Source organism: Oncorhynchus mykiss, chromosome 15, assembly GCF_057628025.1.
Source record: "Oncorhynchus mykiss isolate SJ-2025 chromosome 15, ASM5762802v1, whole genome shotgun sequence".
In the NCBI taxonomy this organism is placed as follows: domain Eukaryota; kingdom Metazoa; phylum Chordata; class Actinopteri; order Salmoniformes; family Salmonidae; genus Oncorhynchus; species Oncorhynchus mykiss.
Genome location: NC_143036.1, coordinates 70,713,447 through 70,731,186, shown reverse-complemented (window position 1 = coordinate 70,731,186; position 17,740 = coordinate 70,713,447). Strand labels below are relative to the sequence as shown.

At 42.4% G+C, this 17,740-nt stretch overlaps 1 protein-coding gene across 1 annotated transcript; it reads left to right on the top strand.

The window, feature by feature from the left end:
- The first annotated feature begins 1,885 nt into the window (after positions 1-1,885).
- Positions 1,886-17,458, top strand: smo (smoothened, frizzled class receptor). The gene is made up of 12 exons (XM_090200984.1): positions 1,886-3,408; positions 4,787-4,995; positions 5,584-5,793; positions 6,144-6,316; positions 6,788-7,007; positions 7,351-7,474; positions 7,582-7,674; positions 8,142-8,250; positions 9,727-9,912; positions 10,475-10,623; positions 13,073-13,210; positions 13,546-17,458. Exons 1-12 carry the CDS (start codon positions 3,144-3,146, stop codon positions 14,160-14,162), a joined length of 2,493 nt encoding a protein of 830 aa, XP_090057110.1. The 5' UTR covers positions 1,886-3,143; the 3' UTR covers positions 14,163-17,458.
- Positions 17,459-17,740: the final 282 nt, after the last annotated feature.

Genomic DNA, 17,740 nt, shown 5'->3' with positions numbered 1-17,740 from the left:
CGGTGGTCTAAAATGAAGTGTTACTGTATATTTAAGAGTCTCGTGACATTCTTTCCCTGTATTGTACTCCCAGATGGCTTGTTGTGACCTGTCAGTGGGTGGGCGATGAGGACATAGGGGTTGAGGTAGCGTGAGAGAAAATGACAAATGGATAAAGGCATAAATGGCTACTGACCTCCAACCTCTCCAAATGTGTCTATAATCACCATTGTGACAACAGGTTACACAACTATATGTTCTATTACTGCAGTAGTATCAAGTGAAAGCATTTGTGTCACAAACTTATTTTGTTTTATTGTCTAATCTGCAGTTTCACAGATTGTACCAGCCAGTGTTGCAATACTTAACACAAGTGTAGTATGGTCTTGCTACTGCCCACAACACAACATGTTGAAATAGAAATGCAGGGGAAATTATAAGTGAGTTGAGTGTATTTTTATTTTAAAATGTTCCATGATTTGGTTGCAAACACTCATGTTCATTCCAGGCTAGTTGGGGCTGAAAGTCTAATATAGCTGTGAACAGTCAGACGTCAAACATTAAAATGGTTCCTCTCCACCCCGTTTGGCAAATGAAAACCTGAGCTTAGATGCATTCCTGGCCTGAAATCTGATGTGCCTGGGCTTGGGAGCACACACACTCCTGCATGTGAAGCCCTTCTTCTCCAAACACCTTTCTGCTTTGTGCACATGGCCTTGCAGTTGTTTTAACTAATTGCATGAACTATAACATTATAGGCCTACAGGCCAGGTGTTCATAATGTCAGTGTGATGGGGGAAGTTATTCAGAGGCAGGCATTGAGACATCAGCGACAGTGTGTTCTGTAGGAAGTTGCAGGTTCATTAACACACAGGACTTAGGCACAGTCCCTACTACTAATATGTATGCGTGCGTGCGTGCGTGCGTGCGCAGAGAAAGCAAGAGAGATTTGGCCGGGTGCTCCAGTGAGGGGCCCACGTGCTCTGTGTGTGGTCCTGGTCTCTCCCTGACTCATTCTCAGACAGCCATGTTGCTGTGGGTTTTAAGGAGGCCCAATGCTTCACTCAGAGAGAACGATGGGGAAACATGGGGCTCCCCTCATTCATACAGCACAGTCCAAAAACAAAACATCCATTGTCATTTCAACCAGCAGGAGGTAGGCTGTTGGAGCATTACATCTAATGCACTGCCCTATAACGGTCAGGTTAGAGAGAGACTTTGATCACATCACAAGCACGAAGAGGATTGTTTGAGACTGTATGGTGTTCTGGCTATGTGAATGATGAAACATTCATTAAATCTACAGTGTGGCTGTCCCATTGGTTGATATAGACAGAATCTTAAATCTGACCAATGTCAGTCACTTATGGCTTCATTTACAGTTAACGTATAATCAACCTCTGAAAGTTTTCTTGGTCAGTTTGAGGTCTCATTCGGGTGAAGAGCAGTGCTACCTTAACTGGGAGAGAGAATCCACATTTCCATTATGAGGGTCTCCTAGGAAACTGATTTAATATGGACTGGGAGGAAATAAACAAGACAAACTTTTTTTACACATCCAAAATGCCATGAAGTTATTCATTATTTATAATTCCACCAGGCCATCCCATCCCCCAACCAACACCCATACAGTAGGCTGCACACTCGTTTAGAAACTGTGCAATTTAAGCAGAGAAAATGACAATCTTGTCTGATCTTTTAGAATCAAAGTAGCCTAAGGAGTGGATAATTGACTTGTTTATGTCCACGACAACAAACTTTCCCTGAGTGGCTACTGGCATGCCGCTGGCGGATAAACTTGCAGTTACCATTTTTGTGGTGGTGAATGAACAGTCTTTGGAGTGGGATGACAAAGAAATATAGCCTACTGTGCTCGCATATTCACTAAGATTTCAATTGTATGGCAAAGTGAGGCTCTAGTTTAATCACAGATTTGAAGTACTATCGAAGAGACTACTGAAATGCTTGTTCACACCAACATAACTGATCAGTCTGTGATTGCAAATCTATTCATTCTTAATAGCAACAAGTGCAAATGTAGGAGGTACGGTCAGATGTAAGTCGTGGAGGACAATATGGGTCTTTGGAGATCTTTCAAAGACTTGTTTTTGGAAATGAACAAAGTGAGTGTCTTAAGGTACTCCAGTTATATAGCCAAGCTATCATTTCTCATTATGTATGTATTCCTTGTGTTACAATTTTTTGTTAAATATTATTATTTGTTTTATTTATGTATTGTATTCTGCAGTGTTGGTAAGGGCCCATGAGTAAGCGTTTCACTGTCTACACCTGTTGTTTACGAAGCAGGTGACAATAACATTTGATTCTGATTGATTTGACGAATGTGTTGTGTCAGAAATATTGGCTCTAAATGAACGGACGATTAAACAAACAAGCAAATGATATAAAGGTACACAGATGGCTTTCTTACTGCAGTCTGTCCTGGTAGGAGAGAGATTGTTTTGGTATTCCTATAAGGCATAGTTTTACCCATGGCGAGGGGGATGGGATGACAGGGTTTTGTTACTTTGGCTCTCCCCCACCATGTGCATACCAGAGGCAGAACAAAATAGCAGACACGACTGCAAGCGAGAAAAACAAAGACCAAACTCCATCAGACACATCGCAGAATTCTATAGAAATACCCCAAAACTGCCCATTTTTGGGATAGGTCTACATAGATGAAATGAAAATAGTTTTTTTTCAGCAAAAGAGGGGAAAGTGGGAGCGCGAGGGGGTTGGAGCGCGTAGACTAGAGATCATGTTACAGTTTCAGACTTTTCACGGCAAGTTGTGGGGGAGGGTGAATCTGTTACTTTGATTTCTTTTTAATAGGCATATCCAACAAAAACAGCGGAAGGAATAGTTCCACTTGATTTTAATTGAATATCATGCATGCATCTTTTCGTTTTTTGGTGGCGATCGGATTGTGTGTAGGGAATTCCAAATCAAGGACTACATGACAAAATGCTAAATGAAAAAGTTCGGGACTGTGTGAAAACTGGGAAAACGTTTCGTTTCATTGTATCATAATGTTACATTCGGCATCAAGTGAACAAGAGCACTTCGTGCTATTTTTATTAACGGTTACTTTTTAGATTACTGGAATACAAAGTATAATTTTTTTCTTCCTGGAAACAAAGTTGCACCGTTGAATCTCCAAGATGTCTTCCCGTGGATGGAGTTCCATTGTTGGTGGGTTGGGGATGCTTTGCGTTTGGGCTGCCTCCTTTCTGGTTACTCATGCGGTAACGGTACAGAGAAACGAAACAATTTTCAATGATTTCTGCAAGAAAACTACAACATGTGAAGTGCTTAAATATAATACATGTCTTGGGTCCCCACTACCGTACACGCACACGTCTCTTGCCTTGGCTGAAGACTCAAGTACCCAAGACGAAGCATTTGAGAAGTTGGCCATGTGGTCTGGTAAGCCTGTATTTGGTTAATAAGCATAGGTACAAAGGGGTCATGTTTTTCATTTACTGTAATTGAAATTAAATAAATTGACAAACGTATTATAGATTTGTGTTGCGTTATTAAGTGCAGACCCCACTCCCTCTATTAGCATCAGATGCAATCTAGATGCTCATATTGTCATTTGCAAAAGGAAACGTAAAATAAAATCTATGTATTTTATTCGTTGAACTTTCACTAGTGATTATTCATTGAACTTTTGCTTGTGATTATTTAGTCTTAACCTTGCCATTTGACATAAACAGAATGTTCTATTATAAGTAGCACTATATAATATTTGTGTAATAAGATGTATTACACTGTGCTATTAAACATTAAGGTAGATATGGTTACATGCGAGGTCAGTAGGTTAATTGTTATAGTGTAGCCTGTTAACTAGGCAATGAAATATTGAGGGCCCCTCCAAATGGATCGTTTTTGTAATGACCAAATACATGGGAATAGGACTTATGCAGGAAATGGGGGTTAAGAGCAAATAAAGAAAAGAAAAGATTCTCTCTGACGTGTTAGATATTCCTGCACATTAATAAACACTCATTAGTGATCCATCAACCTGCATTTCCTTCCACTAATCCTCAGCTGATCTGTAGAGTGGTTCCCATCCCCACTCCCCACCCCCACCATGGGAAAAACAACAGACCACACAACTAGTGACCTTCCAAGTGCATGATATTGTAATGCTAGCTGCCTCATCAAGAGGTTTGGAGCTCTTGGCATAACAGCTGAGGTGTTGAGTTGATAGACACTGGCCCCAGCTACCAATCCCAGTCAGGGTCAACGTCCAGGTCCTATTTATGTCCTGACCCTAGTGACCACCATCATCAACATCCAGGTCCTATTTATGTCCTGACCCTAGTGACCACCATCATCAACATTCAGGTCCTATTTATGTCCTGACCCCAGTGACCACCATCATCAACATCCAGGTCCTATTTATCTCCTGACCCCAGTGACCACCATCATCATCCTCACCACACTGAAGTGATGAATATCTATTATTTATATCCAGACTGGTCTCATTCTGTATATGCTGTAGCCAACACTATTATAGTTGTCATGTCATACCGTACTTAGATAGTTGGCATGACAATGAATGAACAAACCCAGAGAGGAGTTTGATAAGGCACAAACAGACTGGAGCACCAGGTTTGTGTTCATTAGGGCACACCGTAGCAAAATGTTTCACTGCAGAAAAACTAAAATGAGCGTTTCTTATGGTACCTACCTGCCAATTTCTCTCAGTTTAGGAGCATTCTCATCCGTTTGGTGTCTACTGAAGTCAACCCAAGCTACATTATTGTCCCTCACCCCCCCCTTCTCACCCATGCAGGTCTGAGGAACGCCCCTCGCTGCTGGGCGGTCATCCAGCCCCTGCTGTGTGCCGTCTACATGCCCAAGTGTGACAACGGGCAGGTGGAGCTTCCCAGCCAGCACCTGTGCCAGGCTACGCGTCGCCCCTGCAGCATCGTGGACCAGGAGAGGGGCTGGCCCAACTTCCTCAAGTGTGAGGAGATGGACAAGTACCCCATGGGCTGCACGGTATGGTAGATGCTCTCACTATGCATGTGTGCAGATGGTGTGCTAGGCCAATTATTGAGGGGGCTTCAGCACTGTCAACCCTGGGCACACACTGGTCGAATCAACGTTGTTTCCTCGTCATTTCAATGAAATTACATTGAACCAACGTGGAGTAGATGTTGAATTGTAGTCTGTGCCCAGTGGGTGGCCTCTCCATGGAGCCACCCATCTAGTCAACAGGCTAGTGCCATTGTTTTTCAGTCTAAAATGGCTGTCGATATTATACTCTATAATACTATAATATATTATATACAGTGCATTCAGAAAGTATTCTGACCTCTTGACGTTTTCCACATTTTGTTACCCCTGAGGTGCCTTATTGTTATTATAAACTGATTACCCAACATAATTAGAGCAGTTCAAATAAATGTTTTGTCGTACTCATGGTATACGGTCTGATATACAACAGCTGTCAGCCAATCAGCATTCAGAGCTCGAACCACCCAGTTTATAAAATACTATATAATATTGAGGCGTACGCATCATGAAAAATAGACCAAACAGAGTGACAATATGAGCTCACTGTGCCTTCCGTCCACGGTGAGACAGAACGAGGTGCAGAAGCTGAAGTTCAACACTTCGGGACACTGCGAAGCCCCCCTGGTGAAGACAGACGTTCAGGCCAGCTGGTACAAAGATGTGGAAGGCTGCGGCATCCAGTGCAACAACCCCCTGTTCACCGACGAGGAGCACTCGGACATGCACGCCTACATCGCTGTGTTCGGCACCGTCACCCTGCTCTGCACCTTTTTCACTCTGGTGAGCTTCACACAGCAGTGTTGTGGACAACATTACCCATAATTCCAAGTGTAACTTGCAGCTGTTAGCAACAACTTTTTTTGACTTGACTTTTAACTTTTATATTTGAGATTACAAATGGAATGAAGATACTGGTATTGTAACACACATACCATTCTTTTTCAGATAATGGGTTCATACTGCTTTTCACAGAAGTTGTCAAAGCAAATACTTTTTATTATCTGATATTGTTAGTAATTTGCGGAGAACTATGTGTTTCGGTGAGTTGGCCTTTCTAAGGACAGAAAAAAGTGTTTTCCATTTATATTCATCTTTTCTCTCCCTCTCTCTTTCCCTCTCTCCTTTCACAGGCCACCTTTCTGGCGGACTGGAAGAATTCAAACCGTTACCCCGCCGTCATCCTCTTCTACATCAATACCTGTTTCTTCATGGGCAGTATCGGCTGGCTGGCTCAGTTCATGGATGGAGCTCGCAAAGAGATCGTGTGTAAGAGTGACAACACCATGCGTTTAGGGGAGCCCTCGTAAGTGAAGAAGGAGAACACTTAACATTTTATTGTCAATCAATTGTGGTTTTTGCTTACGACCCAACCCCCTGAGACACACACATACACTGTTCACACAAATTGAAGGGGTTGAAAGAAAGTGGGAGTATTATGAGATAAGATGTGAAAATACAATTTTAAGGAGTATTTCTTGAATCTTCCGGTGAGGTTCGTAGGTCTTGTATTTAGCTAGTACAGGAGTCAGGAGGTTCGTTTTCACAAGTTCGCTTTGTTTCTCAAACTTGATTGGTTGATTGGTTGGCTGATTGATTGACATTTTCAAATAATTAATAACACACATACAGCCAATGCAATGGCAGTGTACTCTTAAAAATGATTGAGTCATTAACTTCCTTCTCTCTCTCTCTCTCTCTCTCTCTCTCTCTCTCTCTCTCTCTCTCTCTCTCTCTCTCTCTCTCTCTCTCTCTCTCTCGCTCGCTCTCCATCCAGGTCTACCGAGACTCTGTCGTGTGTCATCATCTTCAGCCTCGTCTACTACTCCCTGATGTCTGGGGTGATCTGGTTTGTCATGCTGACCTACGCCTGGCACACGTCCTTCAAGGCCCTGGGCACCACCCACCAGCCCCTGTCGGGCAGGACCTCATACTTCCACATGGTCACATGGTCCGTCCCCTTCATCCTCACTGTGGCTATTCTAGCCACCGCTGAGGTATGGAACACCTACCATTTCTTTTAGCTGTTGAAAATAGTCATTACTGTGATTTGAGATGTATAATACTTATGATAATAACACATTATACATGCTTATGACAAGTCTCACAATGCATTGTAACTGAATCTTAATGCTTTATACCAGCAGGCTTTAAGTTGAGTGTTACTTTGCGAAAGGGTAATCCCAAACAGTGTCTACAGTTTAGAGACAACTTCATTTATTCCCTTTTCATGATGGAAAGACAATGACAGAATTGCTTGTTTTCCAAATGATTGATCTTTTATGCCGTTATGTCATTCAAACACATGTATGTGTTTCTGGTCTCTGTTGTTTGACACAGGTGGACGGAGACTCTGTCAGTGGGATCTGTTTCGTGGGCTATAAGAACTACCGCTACCGTGCTGGCTTTGTGTTGGCTCCCATTGGAGTTGTGCTTGTCATTGGTGGCTATTTCCTCATACGAGGTGAGTTCTCTCAAACCCAAAAAACAAGACATTTTCATATTTCAGGATTTAAACGCTACCAAATAAATAGACGTTCCCAAAGTGATTTCCTCTGTTTGTTTCTGCAGGAGTCATGACGTTGTTCTCCATCAAGAGTAACCACCCGGGTCTTCTGAGTGAGAAGGCAGCGAGCAAAATCAACGAAACAATGCTAAGACTTGGTATGACCCCTTCGCTGTAAATCTCCAGATATCCAGAGTCAAACCACTGGCATAACAGTGTAACAAACCCAGCTAGTGTTGAAAAGACAGATAACCGCTTCCACAAGGGAGCTAGCTTTCTTGAAGCAGTGGTTAGATCCACTGCCTTTGGGTCAGGCGATCCTAGTTAGACCTAGCACTGCCCCCCCCCCCCCCCCCAAGAAATGCTACAATGGCATGCTAGAATAAACCTTATGAGGCCACTTAAATTGCCTCATCATAGATTGACTGTAGATTCTGTTGCACGATATAGTAGATTCTGTTGCACGATATAGTAGATTCTGTTGCCCGATATAGTAGATTCTGTTGCACGATATATGTTATATAACACCTTGGTTTTATCTTATATAAAGTATATTGTGTCCTGACTCCTGAGTTTTCTGGAATTTCAAATATCCCTAATCATTTGTGTAATTCCTCTTCATCAGGTATATTTGGGTTCCTGGCGTTTGGCTTTGTCTTAATCACATTTGGCTGCCACTTCTATGACTTCTTCAACCAGGCTGAGTGGGAGAAGAGCTTCAGAGAATATGTGTTGTGAGTTCCTTTTCTCCTCATGTAGCCTACAGTAACCCCAAACTACATTCAACACTGCAACTTCAAAACAGGTGTTGAGGACCTAAGGACTTCTGGGCCCTTTGGAATACTCAAAAAAAATTAATATATTTTCTCAGAACATGGGAATAATCACCGATATTTGACATTACATAATTGGTAAAAGCTTTGCCTTGGAAAGTTTCCCTACATCAATCCAATGTGACAGACGAGGGATTACTTCAAGGAAGGGAGGAAGGAAATATACATTTAAGAGTATTGGAACATGGCCCCAGTTGTATGATGTAGTTGGAGATTTAAGAGTATTGGAACATGGCTCCAGTTGTATGATGTAGTTGGAGATTTAAGAGTATGGGTACATGGCCCCAGTTGTATGATGTAATAGGAGATTTAAGAGTATTGGAACATGGCCCCAATTGTATGATGTAATAAGAGATTTAAGAGTATTGGAACATGGCCCCAGTTGTATGGTGTAGTGGGAGATTTAAGAGTATTAGAACACACCCTCGATTGTATGGTGTAGTGGGAGATTTAAGAGTATTAGAACATGCCCTCAGGTGTATGGTGTAGTGGGAGATTTAAGAGTATTAGAACATGCCCTCAGTTGTATGGGATAGTGGGAGATTTAAGAGTATTAGAACATGCCCTCAGTTGTATGGTGTAGTGGGAGATTTAAGAGTATTAGAACATGCCCTCAGTTGTATGGTGTAGTGGGAGATTTAAGAGTATTAGAACATGCCCTCAGTTGTATGGTGTAGTGGGAGATTTAAGAGTATTAGAACATGCCCTCAGTTGTATGGGATAGTGGGAGATTTAAGAGTATTAGAACATGCCCTCAGTTGTATGGTGTAGTGGGAGATTTAAGAGTATTAGAACATGCCCTCAGTTGTATGGTGTAGTGGGAGATTTAAGAGTATTAGAACATGCCCTCAGTTGTATGGTGTAGTGGGAGATTTAAGAGTATTGGAACATGCCCTCAGGTGTATGGTGTAGTGGGAGATTTAAGAGTATTAGAACATGCCCTCAGTTGTATGGTGTAGTGGGAGATTTAAGAGTATTGGAACATGCCCTCAGGTGTATGGTGTAGTGGGAGATTTAAGAGTATTAGAACAAGCCCTCAGTTGTATGGGATAGTGGGAGATTCCCAGCAGATGATGCTGTTGAGACTGGTGGTAACCACAGCCCTACCGGTTTGTTGTGCTGTGAATGCAGCCTTATTTCTCCACTCTGTTGACTTTGAGTGGACTGGTATGAATTTCACCTCAGAAATGTACATTTCTCTTTCCTGTCTGAACAAGTAAACAACTGGTTAATGTCAACAGTATGTGAATATGCCTCATTTATATGGCTTTACAGTGGGTGTGGGTATGTAGAGTATTTTACCACAGCAAAAGAAACTGCCTGTGTAAAAAAGAGCTCTGAGGATTGATTGATGAACACTGCACTGGCTTTGAACAGGTGCGAGGCCAATGTGACGATCGCTCATCAGACCAACAAGCCGATCCCAGAATGTACTATCAAGAACCGTCCCAGTCTACTGGTGGAAAAGATTAATCTGTTCTCTATGTTCGGCACGGGCATCGCCATGAGCACCTGGGTGTGGACCAAGGCCACGATCCTCATCTGGAAACGCACCTGGTGCAAGTAAGCAGCCATTTCCTTTAGAACACACACAGACAATTAGACTGGGCGGCAGTCCCTTCGTAGCAAAAAGGGTTTTCTTGTAGATAAAAGGTGAGAAAATAGGCTACAAGAAAATAGTACATGAACTTTAAAAACAATATTCCAAGTATGGAGTTACACATTGTATTATCTCTCTGAGGCATTCACACAGCATTATCTGTGTATTAAAGCTTAAATCTGCATAAGGTGAAACAGCGCCACTGTTCGCCCCCAGCACATTTGTTATTATTTTTGTTTTGTTGATGAAACGGAGGAGAGGAGTACCAGCATCAGACATTTTGTTTTCTTCAGTACATACTATGCTGTTCTATCGCACCTGCAATGATGTCTGAGCGGAAAAATACAGTGTTCGTTGTTTGATGCAACTACTTGTTTGTTGTAGTATCTCAAACAGACGTTGTAGTTTCACCAAGTACAGATTTCATCTTTAATGTCTGCACAATTTACCGCGATTGCCACGTCAAGGGATACGTCAACATTGTCTGTCACCTTGTGATTTATCTACCTGTTGTTCCTGTCATAGGGTTATCGGCCGTAGCGACGATGAGCCCAAGAGGATAAAGAAGAGCAAGATGATAGCCAAGGCCTTCTCCAAGCGCAAGGAGCTCCACAAAGACCCGGAAAAAGAGCTGTCCTTCAGCATGCACACTGTCTCTCATGACGGGCCAGTAGGTAAGTCCACAAAGACCCGGGGAAGGCGCTGTCCTTCAGCATGCACACTGTCTCTCATGACGGGCCAGTAGGTAAGTCCCCAAAGACCCGGAGAAGGAGCTGTCCTTTAGCATGCACACTGTCTCTCATGACAGGCCAGTAGGTAAGTCCCCAAAGACCCGTAGAAGGAGCTGTCCTTCAGCATGCACACTGTCTCTCATGACGGGCCAGTAGGTAAGTCCACAAAGACCTGTAGAAGGAGCTGTCCTTCAGCATGCACACTGTCTCTCATGACGGGCCAGTAGGTAAGTCCACAAAGACCTGTAGAAGGAGCTGTCCTTCAGCATGCACACTGTCTCTCATGACGGGCCAGTAGGTAAGTCCACAAAGACCTGTAGAAGGAGCTGTCCTTCAGCATGCAGACTGTCTCTCATGACGGGCCAGTAGGTAAGTCCACAAAGACCCGGAAAAGGAGCTGTCCTTCAGCATGCACACTGTCTCCCATGACGGGCCAGTAGGTAAGTCCACAAAGACACGGAAAAGGAGCTGTCCTTCAGCATGCACACTGTCTCTCATGACGGGCCAGTAGGTAAGTCCACAAAGACCCGGAAAAGGAGCTGTCCTTCAGCATGCACACTGTCTCTCATGACGGGCCAGTAGGTAAGTCCACAAAGACCCGGGGAAGGAGCTGTCCAAAAGGCTGAATTGGATGCCTCTTTATGCAGATGAAATGCCATATTATTTTCATCATTGAGGAACTCCTGGCTGATATTAATGGAGATTCCACTACGCTTCAATATTACAACTAAAAGTGAATGTCTTTGACAAGTCTGTCTGACACTAGTAGTGAATGTCATTGAGAAGTCTGTCTGACACTAGTAGTGAATGTCATTGAGAAGTCTGTCTGACACTAGTAGTGAATGTCATTGAGAAGTCTGTCTGACACTAGTAGTGAATGTCATTGAGAAGTCTGTCTGACACTAGTAGTGAATGTCATTGAGAAGTCTGTCTGACACTAGTAGTGAATGTCATTGAGAAGTCTGTCTGACACTAGTAGTGAATGTCATTGAGAAGTCTGTCTGACACTAGAAGTGAATGACTGAGTCATCAGATAATGTAAGCACTGAGGCGGTTGTGGCCAGCATGCTTGCTTATGTTGGAGGGACTGTATGAACTGTTAGTTATTGGAACACTGCAGGGGACTCCAGGGGGAGCCTTCTACTATATAAATAACCTCTTTGGGGTTTTTGCTGAATGCATAGTAATGGTTGAGCTCTTCTACTGTATAATGGATAGTAATGGTTGAGCTCTACTGTTAAATGGATAGTAATGGTTGAGCTCTACTGTATAATGGATAGTAATGGTTGAGCTCTACTGTATAATGGATAGTAATGGTTGAGCTCTTCTACTGTATAATGGATAGTAATGGTTGAAGTCTTCTACTGTATAATGGATAGTAATGGTTGCGCTCTTCTACTGTATAATGGATAGTAATGGTTGAGCTCTACTGTATAATGGATAGTAATGGTTGAGCTCTACTGTATAATGGATAGTAATGGTTGAGCTCTACTGTATAATGGATAGTAATGGTTGAGCTCTACTGTATAATGGAAAGTAATGGTTGAGCTCTTCTACTATATAATGGAAAGTAATGGTTGAGTTCTACTATATAATGGATAGTAATGGTTGAGTTCTACTGTATAATGGATAGTAATGGTTGAGCTCTACTGTATAATGGATAGTAATGGTTGAGCTCTTCTACTGTATAATGGATAGTAATGGTTGAGCTCTTCTACTATATAATGGATAGTAATGGTTGAGCTCTTCTACTGTATAATGGATAGTAATGGTTGAGGTCTACTGTATAATGGATAGTAATGGTTGAGCTGTTCTACTGTATAATGGATAGTAATGGTTGAGCTCTTCTACTGTATAATGGATAGTAATGGTTGAGCTCTTCTACTGTATAATGGATAGTAATGGTTGAGCTCTACTGTATAATGGATAGTAATGGTTGAGCTCTTCTACTGTATAATGGATAGTAATGGTTGAGCTCTTCTACTGTATAATGGATAGTAATGGTTGAGCTCTACTGTATAATGGATAGTAATTGTTGAGCTCTTCTACTATATAATGGATAGTAATGGTTGAGCTCTACTGAATAATGGAAAGTAATGGTTGAACTCTTCTACTGTATAATGGATAGTAATGGTTGAGCTCTACTATATAATGGATAGTAATGGTTGAGCTCTACTGTATAATGGATAGTAATGGTTGAGCTCTACTGTATAATGGATAGTAATGGTTGAGCTCTTCTACTGTATAATGGATAGTAATGGTTGAGCTCTACTACTGTATAATGGATAGTAATGGTTGAGGTCTTCTACTGTATAATGGATAGTAATGGTTGAGCTCTACTATATAATGGATAGTAATGGTTGAGCTGTCTTGTCTTCTTTCTCATTGGTAGCTGGCATCAACTTTGACCTGAACGGGGAGCCATCCAACGAGATGTCTTCAGCCTGGGCCCAGCATGTGACCAAGATGGTGGCCAGGAGGGGCGCCATTCTACCGCAGGACATCTCTGTCACCCCTACAGGGACACCTGGTGAGAGCTGCCACCTGCTTAGTGACATTGTCTGACATCTGCACTCTTCCTTGAGTTCATTGCATTCTTTCTTGAAAGGATAACAGATCGTAGACAGTTGGATTGGTTAAAGCAATGGGATAAGGCCTTTACTTTCGCTTATCCAGTCATGTACAGATTCAAACAGGGTCTATGTTACTAGCCTGGTTAAGCCAGACCGAATGCTGCGCTCACAATGGCAGTATTCAGTATTATATAACCAGGCTGCAGAATTGTCAGTTCAGCCACCAGTCTGATTTAATCCTGCTACCATGTTACCACTATGAGTCTGAATCTCACCCTGCTCTTTCACCCAGTTCCACCGCCAGAGGAGAGGAACAAGCTGTGGATGGTGGAGGCGGAGATCTCCCCTGAGATGATGAAGAGGAAGAAGAAGAGGAAGAAGAGGAAGAAGGAGGCGCGTCCTCTGGAGGAGCTGGCCGAACACCAGGGCTACCGTCAGCGAGAGTTTGGCACCAGTTCGGTGCCACGGCTACCCAAGCTGCCCGGCCACAGGAGCCTGGTGGCCAATCTGAGGCAGCACCAGGAGGCTGAGGACGTCCTTCCAGGCTCTTACCCAGAGTTTAGGCCCTCTCATCCCCTGCCCTACCAGGAGAGGTACGGAGGAGCCCTGGGGGCCTCCTCTAGCCAGAGGAGCAGGTACCCTGACCTCAACCCCCTCTCCCTCAGCGACCTGCCAGAGGACCTCGGCCTGGGGCCTCGCTGCCGCCCCCAACAACCACCCCTCTCCTTCTGGCAGCCCAATGGAGCGTTCCACTACTCCGGGGAGGTGGCGCCTATGGCAGGGCTGTCTGGGAGGACAGACCACGTGGGGAGGTCGCAGGGGGGTCAAAGGAGGGCGGAGTGGGGGCAGATCCACTCTAGAACCAACCTGATGGAGGCGGAGCTTATGGATGCTGACTCTGACTTCTGAGAGCAACCATGTGTGGTTGTGGGGTTTTCTGGGGGTTTTTACAGACTGTGAGAGAAAAGTGCTGGATACTTACACTTATGGTGCTCCCTTGTCACTGCCCAACAGTCAAGATGAAACAGGACTCAAGTCAAGTTAATTGGTCAGATCTGTTTCATTTAAAGGGAAGGGCTAAAGGAGAACTGATCTGGCCAGTTTGGGTCATCAGGGTGAGCTTCATGAAAGCTTCTTGGCTTATGTCCCACTGGGCACAAACTGGTTGAATCAACGTTGTTTCCACATCATTTCAACCCCCCAAAATCTATGCGATGACGTTGAATCAACGTGGAAAACTGATTGGATTTGAACGTGAGGGCATTTCATATTTTTTTCACCCAACCTTTAAATCCTATGACATGGTGACATTTGTTGTTGATTTCACATTGAATTCACGTTAGTTAACAACTCAACCAAATGTAAATCAAAACTAGACGTTGAACTGACTTCTGTACCCAGTGGGGCGGCTCTGAATGTCTCTTAACAAATCACAGTGGCTACACTTTCATAAAAATGTGTTTAAAAATCTTTAAAATCTATAGCTGCGTTTAGACAGGCAGCCTAATTCTGATATTTTTACCACTAATTGGTCTTTTGACATCCTTTTCAGAGCTGATCTGATTGGTGAAAAAAAGATCAGAATTTGTCTGCCTGTCTAAATGAGCTAAATTATTTGAATATAGCACTTTTCTGTTCTACAAGTGGTCTGGGTCTATAGTTGTGGAGAGAAATAAAGTACCTTGTTAGCTACAAAGCTTTTCGGAAACGCCTCCCATACTCGTCAATGCTGTGTGACTTACCGAAAATAATTCCACTTGTGGCATTGGTCAGAAAACGGACATGATCACCCATGTTGCAACAACTAACTTCTGTTGTCAGAAACATTTCATTGAATGATGGCAGCAGAAGAGGCAGCTCAACTCTGAACGAATTGGATGAGGGTCACCATCACTGACATGATCCCGGGTCACTATCTCTTGGATCAGATATCACTCTTGTTGATTTCAGTCTCATAGCCATTCATTCATTATATGACTTCCAAGACTCTTCCAGGGATCTTGTCGTTGCCTGAGTCATTTCATGCATCTTAGGGTTCATGTAAGTAGTGTAAAGTGGCTTCCTTTCCTTGTCTCTTTTCCACGTCATTGCTGACTTTAGAAAACTGGACCGGTGAAAACTAATTCCATGTAGGCGTTCTCCATATCGCTTTCAACTAGCCTGTGTTAATAAACTAAATATGACTAGATCTGTAACGATGGAGAGGAAGCCACTTTAGATGATTGACATGCAGCCTCATATGATGCAGAAACTATCAGGCTCTGGAAGTTCCATGTCTTTGTGTATCATCGTCAACTAGTAGTCTGTACTTTTGTCACAAAAATATAGAACTGTTTTTATATTGCCTGGTGCAATCACACAAAAGTGAGCTTTTTTCACCTGAGGAGAAAGAGAATTGATTAGGTTTTTATACCAGTGGAAATGAAATACACAACTGAGTGGGAATCAATCACTTCATTTCTTGAAAGTGTTCTTGCACATGTTAGCTACATCAGTTAAATTGTTACGTTTTTTTTCTGTACAATTGTATTAAAAAGGGTTATTTTTTTACTGTAGTATTTCCACATTGTGTTTTACTCTATTGGCAGCAGTGCTTGACTTGGACTGAAATACAGTAGGTGCCGGTACTCATTTTACATGCTGGTACTGTTTTTATTTAGGTGCAGGAGCTCCACAATACTTTTCAGCTAATATTCTAGAAGAAGAACAGGCAGTAGAAAAATGTAAGATGCCGGTACTCAGCTCCGGTACTCAGCTCCGGTACTCAGCTCCGGTACTCAGCTCCGGTACTCAGCTCCGGTACTCAGCTCCGGTACTCAGCTCCGGTACTCAGCTCCGGTACTCAGCTCCGGTGAGCTCCTGCCCAAGTTAAGCATACGTATAGACAACCTTGGCTATACTTTGTTGAGTTTTCTGTGTTTTTATTGTATAGGACAGTACTATATATTGCGTAATGTTGTCCTAGAGTTGAGCAAAACACCTTTATTCTATGCTTGTAATTATCTGCTACAATTTCTAAAGGCACGTGTCTTGTGCTTCTCTCTCTATGTGTAGTGCACCTATTCATTTATTGGGACCTAGGACGCAGTGGAGGCTGCTGAGGGGAGGATGGCTCATAATAATGGCTGGAACGGAGCAAATGAAATGAATGGTGGTATTTAATACCATTCCACTAATTCCACTCCAGCCATTACCACAAGCCTGTCCTCCCCAATTAAGGTGCCACCAACCTCCTGTGCAAGGATGCAGCATACTTGTACAATTCTAAGTTGTTAGACTGTATGTTTGGTTGGTTTTCCATGCTGAGGTACATTACAGATTTGCTCAGCAAAAGGGAAAATTCACTGAAGCTCGTGATGTAGTTGTACCGATGCTGTAACCAAAGTAATTTAGTATTATTGTCTTTGCGTCACACTCACAACAGTATAAAGATGGTGCCAAACTAAAGATGTAGAATCTTAATTTGATCAACCTGTTGCAGGAGAAATGTAAAACTTGTACTGCATTTGATGTTTAAAACGGCTTCTGAAGTTACGAAAAATGGATCCACCGCTACAAAAATGGTCATTAATTATAATCCACATAATAACTCACATTTCCTGTTGCTGCAGGATTATGTTTTTGCTGTAGCAAACTGGCTCAAATTAAGATCCTACATATGTAGTGTCAATGTTATGATAGTCCTATTAGCTAATGTGCTATGTGTATCAGAGATTATTTATAAAATGTCCATGTCTGGAAGATAAATTAAGAAAGCTGTAAAGCACTGCAATGAAAATAACACTGTAACATTTGCTTAATACATTTGGACATTTCTTGCACCATCAGTGCAAACGAATGTAAATTTCCATTTAAAAAATGGTTTTGTGAAAAGACATCATCAAAAAAAGACACATCATATCTATCAAATGTATATGATATTTCTCATGTTGGATACTGACCAGCCAGTTTATTCCATGGGAAATGAACCTTGATATACTTTTTGAGGTATTGTGAACATTCTCAGAGTTTTCTTTTGCTGTCAAAGAGAATTAAATACAGTCCATCTCTTTGTGGGTTCTTTATATTGGCAAAATTCATTTCCCTATTGTCTATGTAGCTTACTGCTGTTTCTCTCCACACTCATATCTTGAACACAGAACTGTATTACTTTGATCATGAAGCTGTATTTTTGTATAATTATGTAAATAAAAGGAAACCTAGAATTCTGGTGTTGTTTTTTGATTGATTTATTGAGATTTGTGAATAAAACATATTTCTAGTGTTGATGGTCCATAGTTCTGTTGTCCTACACTTGTTGGAATAAAGTTTCCTTTCACACATAGTTTTTAGGTCTCCACTCAGTATGAAATGTTATTTTCCTTGGTAAAGTAAATAGGCCAGGGATAAGCAACTGGCCACTTTTGAGTCCTCGGATCAATTTCTAAGTCCTCTAAGTCCTCGGATCAATTTCTAAGTCCACTAAGTCCTCGGATCAATTTCCCCCA

Coding starts and splice junctions, on each gene's coding strand:
- smo (XM_090200984.1), top strand. CDS start 3,144: ATGTCTTCCCGTGGATGGAGTTCCATTGTTGGTGGGTTGGGGATGCTT. Junction 7,475..7,581: donor TGGCTATTTCCTCATACGAG/GTGAGTTCTCTC, acceptor TTGTTTCTGCAG/GAGTCATGACGTTGTTCTCC. Junction 13,211..13,545: donor CACCCCTACAGGGACACCTG/GTGAGAGCTGCC, acceptor TCTTTCACCCAG/TTCCACCGCCAGAGGAGAGG.